Consider the following 12,957-nt stretch of genomic DNA (forward strand, 5'->3'; position numbering starts at 1 on the left):
CACCAAATCCATACCCAGACTCCAGGCACATGGAATCTGTAAGATAATTCATGTGTTTTGTTCTAAGCTGCTAAATTTGTGAAAATTTCTGTACAGCAACTGAAAACAAATCAATTATTGCTATATGTCCCCTAAGCCTTCTTTTTTTTTTTTTTTTTAAGGAAGCATGCATCGTATTTATCAAGTCCCTGTCCCACCATTCTGTGATGGGTTCCGGGAGTGGGGCATATTACTCACGGTTTTAGTATATATGTCTCCGTATCAAGAGGAGTCACATCCAAGGAGAACCATCGTAGCCTGACATAGGTCATAAAATTCTGCACTTTGTAAGCTGTTGCCATGTTTGGATGTGAATTTGGAGTCCTGAAAAGGCTTTAGTGTATTTTGCCTGTGGAAGGAACATAAATAATCAGGGCTAGTGTGCAGACTGTGGTAGATTGATTGCATCAATGGTCTCCATGAATAGCCACCCCATATTCACAGTCAACCCTGTAATCTTATATTCTTATGCTCAGATTTAGGGCTCAGCCAGGTTTGACGAGTGGGATATTAGCAAATGCATCACAAAGAGTGGCTTGAAAGAAGATGTGCATCTGCTGCTAATCCTTTGTATGATTGAGTTACTCTTGTCTGTGTTTCTGCCATGCTATGAGATCATCTCCATGCCAGCCCAATTAAATGCGATAAATTGGGAAGAACGCAATTTATCTCCCATCCTGGCTGAAGCCATCCTAGATGAGCCAGTAGTCAGCCAACTCCAGGACATATGAGGAAATCCAACTTAGACTTGAAGAAACTTCCAATCAAACCTAGCCTAAATAGTTGACCCACAGTGACCTAAAAAAAAAATGCTTATTATTTTTTTGGAGTGATTTGTTACCCAGCAGAATTGTAACAGTAAATGACACACCAAAAAGTAATATACATAGCATAATCTAGTTGAAGGCTACATCTCCTGTCCCATTTTTTATTTTTAGGCCCTTGGCATTGCTCACAAAATTGACTTTGTAGGCTTGTGAGTCACTCTGATGCAGAGTTGGTGGACATGATAGCTCGGAACTCTTTTAAGATAGACCTTAAGCTTCTAATCCATGATTACCATCTATCAAAAAGTGGCATTAATGTACATTGCTGAGTATCACTAGGAATTCCATGGACAGTCAATAAAGAATTCTTTTGTCTAAATGACTCTGACTACTTGGCTTGGCCTAGGACAGTGGTCGGCAAACTGCGGCTTGCGAGCCACATGCGGCTCTTTGGCCCCTTGAGTGTGGCTCTTCCACAAAATACCACGTGCGGGCTCACACGTACAGTGCAATTGAAACTTCGTGGCCCATGCGCAGAAGTTGGTATTTTGTGGAAGAGCCACACTCAAGGGGCCAAAGAGCCGCATGTGGCTTGCAAGCCGCAGTTTGCCGACCACTGGCCTAGGAGCATATGATCTCACGTTCAGATCCCCAAACACATCGAGCGAGTTTAAGTATTCATTTCAATTTTTCAATAATGTTCTCACAGGAGGAATCACCACAGATACATTAGGCCATTACCCCTACTATTTACTTTTGCAATGTGTTTGCTCTCCTTGAGGTTTGTCTAAGATAGCCCCTTGTTACACATTCACCTAAAACAAGACCCCTGGACTCCATTATCTTTAAACGTGACAGAACCTTTGAACGCTTTGCACAGATATAGATATTACCAACCATTTGTATACATACCTAGTTAACGTTTTACTAAGACTATCTGTTGTAGCCAATTATATTTGTCTCAGAGACTTACCACAAACTTATATACACAAACATTTGGCAGATGGCATTGACATTTCTGAGATGGCACATCTACCTTGCTCTTTACTCTAGTGGGAATGGGCCTTTTAACCAGAAAAAAAAAATGTTCAAAATGAAACTCTTGATTTTGTCCTTGATAATTATTCTTTACTCAGCCTTCTCGCGCTCAGAAAATGCATCAAAAATACACCCAGAAACTAAGGCCATAACTCTTGAAGTCAGCTTTTTTCCTCCTTCCCCACATTTCTACTCTATCAGCAAATACTATTAATCCTATGTACAAAAAGGGTTCTCAAACACAAACACTTCTACCCGTTTTTTCATTCTCCATTCTCCTGGACGGTTACTTTTTCTTCCTCTACATTACCTTTTTGCTCTTTTAGCCATTCTTTATATTTTAGTTAGATGCTATTTCTAAGAACTTTTATTTTCAGATAATTTTATTTTGAGCTAATTTCAGAGTTGTAAAAAGTTACTGCCCCCCCCCCATGTAATTGCCAAAATATATTGATAAAATAGGATCTCAGAGAGGTATTTGCACACCCATGTTCACTACACCATTATTTACAATAGCCAAGATGTGGGAGCAACATAAATGCACATCAGCAGATGAATGGTAAAGAATATGTTATATAGATACGCAATGAAATATTAGCCACCTTTAAAAAGAAGGAACCTCTGTCATATGCTTCAGTATAGATGAAACTCAAGGACATTACACTAAGTGAAATACAACCAGACAAATACAACATGATCTCACTTATATTTGGAATCTTAAAAAGTTGAACTTATAAAAGCACAGAGTAGAATGATGATTGCCAAGGGGTACAATGTAAGGGGAGATTTTGAGACTATGTAAATATCCTACTATACTATAGACATAGAAGATGTGTGTATACATATATACATCTATATATTTTCTATCTCTGTCCATTGGGAGTCTAGTGCCCAGATCTTGGTTTCCACATAATGAAATATTTATGGTTCTGCTGTTAAACAGGTATTTCTATGGTGCTTACAAAAATCATGATTTTATACTTCCATTGTATCTTCCATTACTTGGCATAAGTAATGTGGAAGATAGAAGAAAGCATTCATTATTACTATAAGAAAGCATTCACTCATTCATTAATATCAGTATAGATTCAGGGACTCTTATAATGCACTATTTATAATACGGTACTACATTTATTTTGTTAACCAAATTGTCTCATTTTTGGCCAGTGTGAGCCCCTTCTAGCCATCTCCTCAATTATTTTAATAAACTTCCATTACTCTTTAAGCATTTTCTTATCTTTTTTGGCACAAGAAGATGTCCTGAGTTGCTGTAGTATTTTCCCTGCCCCAGCCCTGAAATCAGCCAAGATCTGGCTGCCAGGTGATGTGAGGCATTGCTGCTCCTGGGCTCTCTCAGTAGACCGAACTAGGAAATATGCAGTTGTATGTACACATGTACACACACACACACACACACACACACACGTACACACACTATCTTCTGTTTATTAAAACAAAGGGCTCATACCGATCCCTCTGATTCCATTCCCACACTAAAGAGTTCATTTGTGCCTTTCCCCTCTCCAGTTTATAAGTCCCTTCTCCAAAGGTGACAAGCATAGCTTCCATTATCCACAAAACCTTTCATTATTTGCACCTAAAAGACAAACTGGTTTTCAGAACTGTGAACGATACCACAGTAAAAAGCAAAACAAACAAAAATCCTAACGTACTGGCGTACACTATTTATAGTTCCTGTTGTTTTTACCTTCAAACAGATAGTCAAAACACTATATTCCAATTACATGAGTTCTACCTGTACCACTTGAGTATGTATTCATTTTGCACACAGCTGGATTCATTTTTTAAGTTCTTTTTAATTTTTCATTGCAGTTGACATTCAATATACAGGGTGTGCCCTAAAACATGCATACACACTTTAACAGCTGATAGCTCAACTTTGAAAATAAAAATTTTTAAATAAACACTGTCTTTATAATTATTCAGAGTGTGTGTATACATTTTTGGGGTATTCGTTTATATAATGTATGTCGGTTTCAGGCATACAGCATAGTGGTTAGACATGAATATGGTTCTAAGAGTTAGAATCATACCAAAAATACTCAGAGCAGAATCACTTTTCTGCTCCCATCCCTCCTCCCAACTGTTATCCAGCTGGGAAGATCATAATTTGCCTCTAATTGTTTTCACCAAATGCCCCAGGTTTTTCTTACTGGGTGAGCTCTGAGTCAGGTACGCAAAGACAGCCTTGCAAGTGGTCATCCAGGGAACCACCAGGCAGGGAACATAATGACAATTGCCCTGGAAAGAGATTTGAAGGCACTCCAACCTCATTCTGTTTCTTTTGTTGGCTATCAGACTGCGGGTTTTTATCATTACTGTGGCTGTTTTCAAAGCTACCTTGGAGCAGGAGAGGGGAGGATGAGGTGAGTGTAAAATGCCAGGAAGCTTGCTGTTGTTACTAGACTCAGCTGTAGGTGTACTATCCCCAGGTGCTCTAGGCCTTTGGTTAACTACCAGAGTTTTGAAAATGTTAATTTTGGCCATTTCAGACAGTTTTCTCATTTATGGAGGAGATAATTTTTGGCTCTATTTACTTTACCATTTTTGCTGACCCTGAATGATTTAAAAAATATAAAAATAAAAATAGACCCTGCCCAGGCAGCACAGTTGGTTAGAGCATTTTACCGATACGCCAAGGTTGCAGGTTTGATCCCTGATCAGGGTACATGCAAGAATCAACCAATGAATGCACAAATAAGTGGAACAACAAATCTTTGTCTCCAAAATCAATAAATAAAAAATAAAAGTGTAAAAATATATATATAAATGGGATCATGTTAGTTTTCTACTTCAAATGTTTAATTTCCAATGCTCTTAGAATAAAATCCAAACTCGTTGATAAAAGTCTGTAAGACTAAAAGGAATCTGTTTACATCTCCAGAATTATCTTTTCTAAAACAATTTTTTTAAAACCTATTGGGGTTTTTTTGCATTTTCAATACAACTTAATTTTTCTTATTTGCTATTTTTATTGAGGTATAATTGGCATTTAACGTTGTGGAAGTTTAAGGTGTACACTGTGTTGGTTTGATACATTTGTACCTGAATTATCCTTAATCCCACTTCCCTCTCACTCAAAACGCTCCAGCTAGGCAGAGCCCCTTCCCATTGTTGAGAGTTGAGTGTCAGAAAACATACCTCAACCGCCTACAGCACAAAAAAGAACTGGTTTCTGGTCATTCTGTTGGATCCCTCTTTTGTGCTCTGTTGGCCTTGATTCAAGTACATCAGGAAAGAGCACATTCCTCTCTCTCAGCAGCCTCGGTAGAATTGACATATCTCACAGGCTCTCCTGAGTCAGAAGTCTGAACCTTGCAAGGGATTCGGTGTTCTGATTCGCCAGACCTGATCAGGTCTTGCAATGGGTATGCAGCCAACTCAAGTGGAAGCACCTGGATTGAGAGCACTGCAGGGAATGGTTGCCTAGGGAAATATATGGAAGGTTGCCAGGAAAAAGACAAATAGAGGGGGGCAGAGGCTACAACCACTGTGTTCCTTTCCATTGCTTTTGGGTCCAGCCACACTCTTGCTTTTTCATCTGACCAGATTGCTAAGCCTGACTGTCTCATGATCATTCTCTCAATTTTATCTTAAATGTTTTCTCTTAAAATAGACCTATTTCAACCCTTTAATAAGTAGCTGCTTTCCCCACTCTCTATTACAACACTTCTTTAACCTTCCCAACCTTTAGTAACTGACATGAGATTGATTTTTCTCAGCAAATATTTATTTAGCACCAACTAGTGCTAGACAGTGCACTAAACCTTGTTTATTCTTTCATAACACATTATTTCTCTTTTACTTCCTAAGCATAATTCAATGCCTAGAATATAAGTCCTAAATAATATTAAATGAATAAATTAATAAAATGACCTTGATACTTAATTCAATAAGGTTATTTTTATATGTTTTGGGGGAGGGAAAGAAAGAGAGATTTATTATTTTGTTAGACAAGTTTATCTCAGTCTTTCCTCATTGTTTGACCACTTAATTTGTTTTAGGCACACACACAGACTCAAACTTCGGTGATAAAAAGAAGCTTATCATATAAAATCTTATACAAATTAAACATAATATTTATAAAATTAGTAACAGAAGTCCACAATACATTACTGGAAACTCTAGGGACCAGGTATATTTCAGTATTCAATTGTGTTCAGATTTTATAAATGTAACTAATGTAAGTTATGTTCCTTACACTATATAACATATTCAAGTAGGGTAAGGAAAATATGTTAAAATTTCCATAGAAAAACATCACACCAAGAAGAATTAAGAAAGACAAAATAAGTATCTTCATTTTTGTTTAGGTCAGGTTCTACCATTAAGTGGATTTGTTATGAACTTATAAAAAAATTAAGTTCTTTGGATTTGGGAATTGCAGATAAAGGATTGTGAACTTGTAATCACATATTTTTCTACAAGAAGTCAATGCAATATTGTTCCAAAATTGGTTTCTGTACCTTGATTATTATATCTAGGCAGTTTCTTTGCTGTTGTTGCTTTTATTTCCACTGAATTAAAAGTTCTAACTTACAATTTAGGTCACTGGGGATAATAGAACTACTTATTCATGTAATTATGTTTTTCATTGTTATATACAGGGTGGGGCAAAGGAGGTTTATACTTATGAATATACAAAACACAGAGTTTACTTATTAATTATTGTATTATTTTCTATATGAACAACTCTAAACCTACTTTTGCCCCACTCTGTATAGCTGTTAGTCCATAAGCACTTATCACGTTTTGCCCAGTCCACATGGTCATGTTTATCACACTATTTCCTGAGTGCACAAGAAGATTACATTTCATAGTATCAGTAGCAGTTTGGGGAACATGACTTTAAGTCAACGGAGTATGGACGAAAGTGATAGAAGCCATTTGAAGCCCAGCTCTTACAAACATTCAACATGACCCTTCTTTCAGCTCTCACTTGGTTTCCCATAGAAATCGTGGATATTATGTGTGTCAGATGTATAGCAAACATGATAGAAGAAGACTGACGTAATTGCTCAGGGCTATGAGTGACCAGTAAACTTTTACTGTGTTAAGCCACTATGAATTCAGGGGTATATTTGTCATATGCACACAGCTCACAAATAATTTTTCCCCAAACGAAAAATCAATCCTCTCCTGGTATAAGTTTTCAGTGATAGAGCAAAAGACTCATCAAGAGATTCTTCTTTAGTAATCTCATGTATATCACAAGTTGTCTTCATCCCATTGCAAAGTGAAATGCCAACTAAGAAGTACTAGTAATATAGGAACTGCCTTTTAAACATTGGCTGTCAATGATACTATGCAAAATCTATCAAGGGATCAAGACATTTTGCTAATGACTTCTTCAGTTTTCTTTCTGAGATTTTCAACTCAAGTTTCCACAGCACCTCCCAACTTCTCCAGAACACTGGGATCTTGCTCAGCCCGCTCATAACCAAAGCCCCAAAGTGCAAGGGAATTCATGCTCCCTGGAGCAACTCTCAACTCTGGGATGGTGAGCCAGTGGATGAAAGTAATTCTCCTGTTACTTGGAAGGGAAATTCTGAGCTGCATTCTACACAATTAGAGGACCTCTAGTAGGACCGAGTTCTGCTTTCTAGAATAAGAGCCTGGTGAATGACATCCTTTTTGTTGGCTTTCCTTCAGAACCTCCTCACCTCCTCACTCTGTTTCCACACTCTGGCTTCCTGGGATCGCCTCCCAAATGAACGACATGAGTGTGTGTTTTGGGGGGACAACCAAACTAATTCCATATGTCCGTTGTATTGTGCGTTTTGTGAATTTACCTATAAAAGCAATCAATTTCATTCCCAATTGGTTGTTAGAAAGCCCTAGCTGCTTTGCTCAGTGGATAGAGCATTGGCCTGCGGACCAAATGGTCCCTGGTTCAACTCTGGTCAAGGGCACATATCTCGGTTGCAGGCTCCTCTACAGCCTGGCCCCTGGTCGGAGCTTGTGCAGGAGGCAATCAATCAGTATGTTTCTCTCACATCAATATTTCTGTCTTTCCCTCTCTCTTCCACTCTCTCTAAAAATCAATGGGAAAATATCCTTGGGTGATGATTTAAAAATCATACAAAAAAGACAACAGATTAGTTACTAGGGTGGCACTAAAGAAACAGATTTTTTGACCCAATACAACCTACTTTTAAGATGGCCACGTCTCTTTCACAGCTACATTCCCAATGACTATAGCAATCTTTGGCATATCTAAGTGCTCCATAAGTAGTTTGAATTAGATATTGGAATTCTATTCAGCCATAACGTAGGCAATTCTGCCATTTGCAACAATGTGGATGGACTGTTAGGGCATTATACTGAGTGAAATAAGTCAAACAGAGAAAGACAAATACTCTAAGATCTTACTTATATGTGGAATCTAAAAACATCAAACTCTTAGAAACAGATCAGATTTGTGGTTGGCAGATCCAAGGGATAGGGGGTGGAGGAAATGGGTGAAGGTTGTCAAAGGTAGAAATTTCTAGTTATAAATCAGTTCTGGGATGTTCAATACAGCATGGTGACTATAGTTAACAATACTGTATTGTATATTTGAACATTGCTAAGAGAGTAGAGCTTAAATGTTCTCACCACAAGAAAAAAATCTGGTAACTATGTGAGGTGATCGATATTATCTAAATTTGTGATAATCCCACAATATATAAATATATCAAATCATTATTTTGTACATGTTAAACTTATACAATATTATATGCAAATTATATCTCAATGAAAGTAAGGGAAATATTTTTTAAAAGATAGGCACTTTTCTGTTTTGGCTTCTACTATGTAAAATCCTCACATAAAATCATGTATTCTAGTATCTTCTATCTCAATGGATTGCACCATTTGACCACCCCCCCCCATCAGAATTAGCCCCTTTCTTTAACAACATTTCTTTTTTAAAAACAATTTTTAAATATATTTTATTGTTTTTTTTACAGAGAGGAAGGGAGGAGGATAGAGAGTGAGAAACATCGATGAGAGAGAAACATCGATCAGCTGCCTCCTGCTCACCCCCTACTGGGGATGTGCCCGCAACCAAGGTACATGCCCTTGACCAGAATTGAACCTGGGACCCTTCAGTCTGCAGGCCGACACTCTATCCACTGAGCCAAACTGGTTAGGGCACTTTAACAACATTTCTAAGTATGAGTGTACCAACTGTTTTTTCTTTATCTCATTAATTGCTCTTGAATCTGTCCATTCTCTCCCTCTCTTCCACCACCATTCTAATAAAAATTTATTATTTCTCAAAACCTTCCTTCTCCACACTCCAAACATCCCCTCCCTCTAACTCATACTCTGGCTGCACTGGACTTTCTAAGAGAAACCTGTATTCACTAGGATTTCTTCTCCCAAAAGGACTCAAGATATGTTCTCTCTGCCTCAAACATTCTTCCTTACTTCACTTGATCTTATGAATTCATACTCATCCTTTTGATATCAGCACAAACTTTCTCAGGAAATCTCAGACCTTGCTGACTAGGTCAAGTCCCATTGTGATCAGGTTTTATAGCACCAATCACAATTGCAATTGGACATTTATTTGTATGACCACTTGATTAACGTCTGTCTTTCCCACTAGAATGTAAACTCCTTGAGGGCAGAGCCTGATTTTGTTTGGCTCACCACAGTATTCTCAGAACATGACCTGAGTCCTATTAACATATTGGACATGCAATACATAAGCAGCTAGTAGGGTATTTCATGGGAAATTTCAAAATGCAAATTTGTGAAGCAGCTTCATCTTCAAATGGCTTGCTTGAAAGTTTTTATTCATCCCCTCAACTGGGGGTGGTCAGGACATAGGAATAATAGCTCAAATCTTAGACCACTGATCCCAGAGATCAGACCCCATCTATTTGCTATATCTGTACTAGGAGGTTCTGACTTTGGCATTGTTTTCTACTTAATTATCTTTTAAGTATTCTCTTTGCCTCAAATTTAGCCTTAATGTTTTTACCTAATGCTGTTTTCTATAATCTCAGTGTGAACTTACAGACGTGAATGCCCCCAAAGAGAAGTCATAATTTATCCGGTGACTGTACCTTGGAGGAAGCAAAAGTCACAAGCTTTTCAGGGATATTTTGAGTCTAGATCCGAGTCTCTTGAATTCCTGAAAGTGCAGAAAAGCACCACAGTTGGTTTTTTAGAGCAAAACCTTACTGTAGCCAATTGAAAAAAAAAGTATTCTAACTTAAGTTCACCACGGGGACCCCAAACTCACCATGCACTCATTTGCCCACTAGGAGGATGTTTCGTTGGGATAGAAATGCTCAGCATGTGGCAGGGCCTCCACAGTCTTTTTGACCCATAAAGTGAGGACCATTTGGGTAGCAACACCTAGTGAGAAACTATTTGGATTCTTCCTATCAAAATATAAAGTCAGAGGTAAGATAGCCTTTTCAGAGGAAACTGCAGAGAGTAAGGCACTGATCAAAGATTTGTGAGATGCTGGCCAATGATTTTTCTTATCCCCATTTAATTCCTCAGTAGGGTCAGTGCAAAAACTGATGCTATTTCCAAATGCAGTTTCTAATCCTACAGTGGCCTCTTTCCCAGTACAGATGAATAAACTTCCTGATCCCTGACCTGCAGTTCTTGATTTATGGATCATGCATTGCTTTGCTCCTGCTCACTTGGACTACCCGAAACATTTTGCGATCACTTGGCAGGAGCAACAGTTCACAAATTCTCTTCCGCTGTGCCAATATCTAGTCATCTATACTCATGGCAACCGCCCCTTCCTTCTAGGACATGAACCTGACCCAATATATTTACAACCTTAAGGTGATCAGTCCTGGAGAACAGCAAGTAGCAGTGTCCTAGTTGTCTTGGAAGGAAAGGAATTAAGAATAGGAGATACAGTTTTTAAGAAATCAAATAACCTATATCCTCTGTTAAATCCCAGGAAGTGGAGTTTGGGCAGGGTTTCCAATGTCAAGGACATGATGGGGTATTCTTCCTAAGTGGAGGGCAAGTACCTGCATGCATTACTCACATGGAGTCTTTTCAGATTTTGGAATCAGATTTAGGTAGCATCTGGGTGTCCTCTGAGCAGTTAACAGGTAACACAGAAACCTCCCCAGAGCAGAGTAGGAAAGGTTTTCTCACTGGCCCAGCCTGCTTACTGCAGCCCTGCGAGATGGCCTACCGGCCACATTGACCCAATGTGCATGAAGTGGACTGACACAGTGTGAGGAACTCTGCTAAGCCTGGAAAGTACTGTTATCACAGGGGAGCCTGGGGGTTTGGAGCTAATTCATGTCACCATCAACAGGTAACTAGTCTCTTTGAGCAAGAGGCTAAAGATATACTTTATTTAGTATTTAGGATGTTAATTTACATAATGTTATTTAAAAAATTTTAACTCACTTATGTAGCCAGGTAAATAGTGGCTCTCAGCAGAGTGATGGTCTTTCTCTCTTGATAGTAACTACCAGCAGAGCTGAGCTCCAGCCATATCACAGGGGACCCTGGAGTTTTGGAGCTAATTCATGTCACCATCAACAGGTAACTATTCTCTTGGAGCAACAGCTCCTCAGATTATCGAGTCAGGTAATTGTGCACCCTGGGCTGCCTTCCACGAACTGGGTGCCTTCAGGTCCACAACCCATAAAACCATGCCTACCCTATAAAACCCTCCAAGAAATGATGTATAAGACAGCAGGCTTTATGGGCCACACGGATAAGAGTGTTATTTAAATGGGTTGCTCACTTAGGACCCAGAGTATGGACATTTTATACATGTACAGGAAATGCTTAATAAAATCTTGTTGAATGAAGAATGAACACATGAACCTATTCCTTAGCAACAAAGCTTCCTACTATATAGGAGGCAATCGACTACTTTCTGAAGTAAATTTCACCAGACGTTAGGTAGGCTTCATTAATAATATTTATTTTAAAGATCACTTTTTATTGTAACAAATATAAAGTCATCGATGTTTTACAAATTGTCAAAAATGCTTTAAGTACAAAAGAAATACATTAGTAAAATGAAAGCTATATTGAATTATTTGGTATATACTTAATACTGTCAACATGCATACCATATGCCAGAAAAGCTCATGCATTAAGGAAGAGAGAAGAAATAAGCTATAACGGCTATATTGTCTGATTACAAATTCATTGCTTCGGTCAGTTTTCTTTCTTCAGGGATACCATTTACCTGCAATGTGTAAGAGTGGATATGGGCATGCGTTAGTCAGGGCATGGACACTCGTAGATTTTGAGCAAAATATATTATGGCAAGGAGTGATTTTCTATCCTCTTAACATAATTTAAAATAATTTCTCTACATTTGGTTTAAAAAAATTTAAAGAGGAAAAATTCTAATTTAGTCCTCTCCTTCTTGGGCCAAAGCTATAATGTTCTGCGTTTGCCAAAAGGCACAAGCCTGAAAATTCCTCCCACAATGAACAAACAGAGTGCGGGTCCACTGTGGGGTGTGTGACTGTACTTTTTAATCGTGGCTTTTTAGAAAATATCAGGTGGGTTGGAAAGGCTGAGAAAATGAGAAAAACGGGAGGGGCATCAATCCTAATGCCTGGGCCTGGTTCAAAAGCAAGGGTTAAAAAAAAAAAAAAAAAGCAAGGGTTGTTTACTGTCCGCTTCTAACTGCTCTATTATCCTAGCTAGCGCTTAAGTCTAGGATTATGGTGACGGCTAGTTCATTTCTTCAACGTCCGATGGTCGTTTAAAAGAAAACAACTAAATAAAACAAACTTCAAAATATACTCTTCCCTCACAAATTCCATATAGGCAGTTACAAATAAAATTTCTTGGGATCCAAGAGACATTCTTTGAGCTTACATTACCTTCACCAAGAAAACTGTATACTGTTATTCACCACTGTCACCCCAATACATTTAATTAAAAAAAAAACACACAAGAAAAGAAAACTGACACATAACATAGTGCGATGAGGTGCTGGAGAAAAGCAATGATTACGTCCTGATGCTCTTGCACAAACCTTGTTGCCTCTCTGTGGTACTGTGATCACCAGGAGGAAGGAAGAGAAAAGGGGTTGTACCCATGAAAGTGCACTAACAGGACCGGACCCACGCACGTGCAGACAGAA

The 12,957-nt window shown here is 38.4% G+C and overlaps 1 protein-coding gene across 6 annotated transcripts in view; it reads right to left on the minus strand.

Moving 5' to 3' along the window:
• Positions 1-230: 230 nt before the first annotated feature.
• The window catches only part of SGCE (sarcoglycan epsilon), a 77,722-nt gene continuing 64,995 nt past the window's right edge, over positions 231-12,957 (minus strand). For 5 of the 6 annotated variants that reach the window (XM_059712343.1, XM_059712347.1, XM_059712344.1 and 2 more), the window contains one exon: positions 11,755-12,045. In XM_059712343.1, coding sequence (XP_059568326.1) covers positions 11,995-12,045 — 51 coding nt within the window. In that variant the 3' untranslated portion in view covers positions 11,755-11,994. Of the gene's footprint in view, positions 389-11,754; positions 12,046-12,957 lie in introns of those variants that run through there. The other variant, XM_059712345.1, reaches the window with a different exon arrangement.

This window comes from Myotis daubentonii, chromosome 10, assembly GCF_963259705.1.
Source record: "Myotis daubentonii chromosome 10, mMyoDau2.1, whole genome shotgun sequence".
NCBI classification, from domain to species: Eukaryota; Metazoa; Chordata; class Mammalia; order Chiroptera; family Vespertilionidae; genus Myotis; species Myotis daubentonii.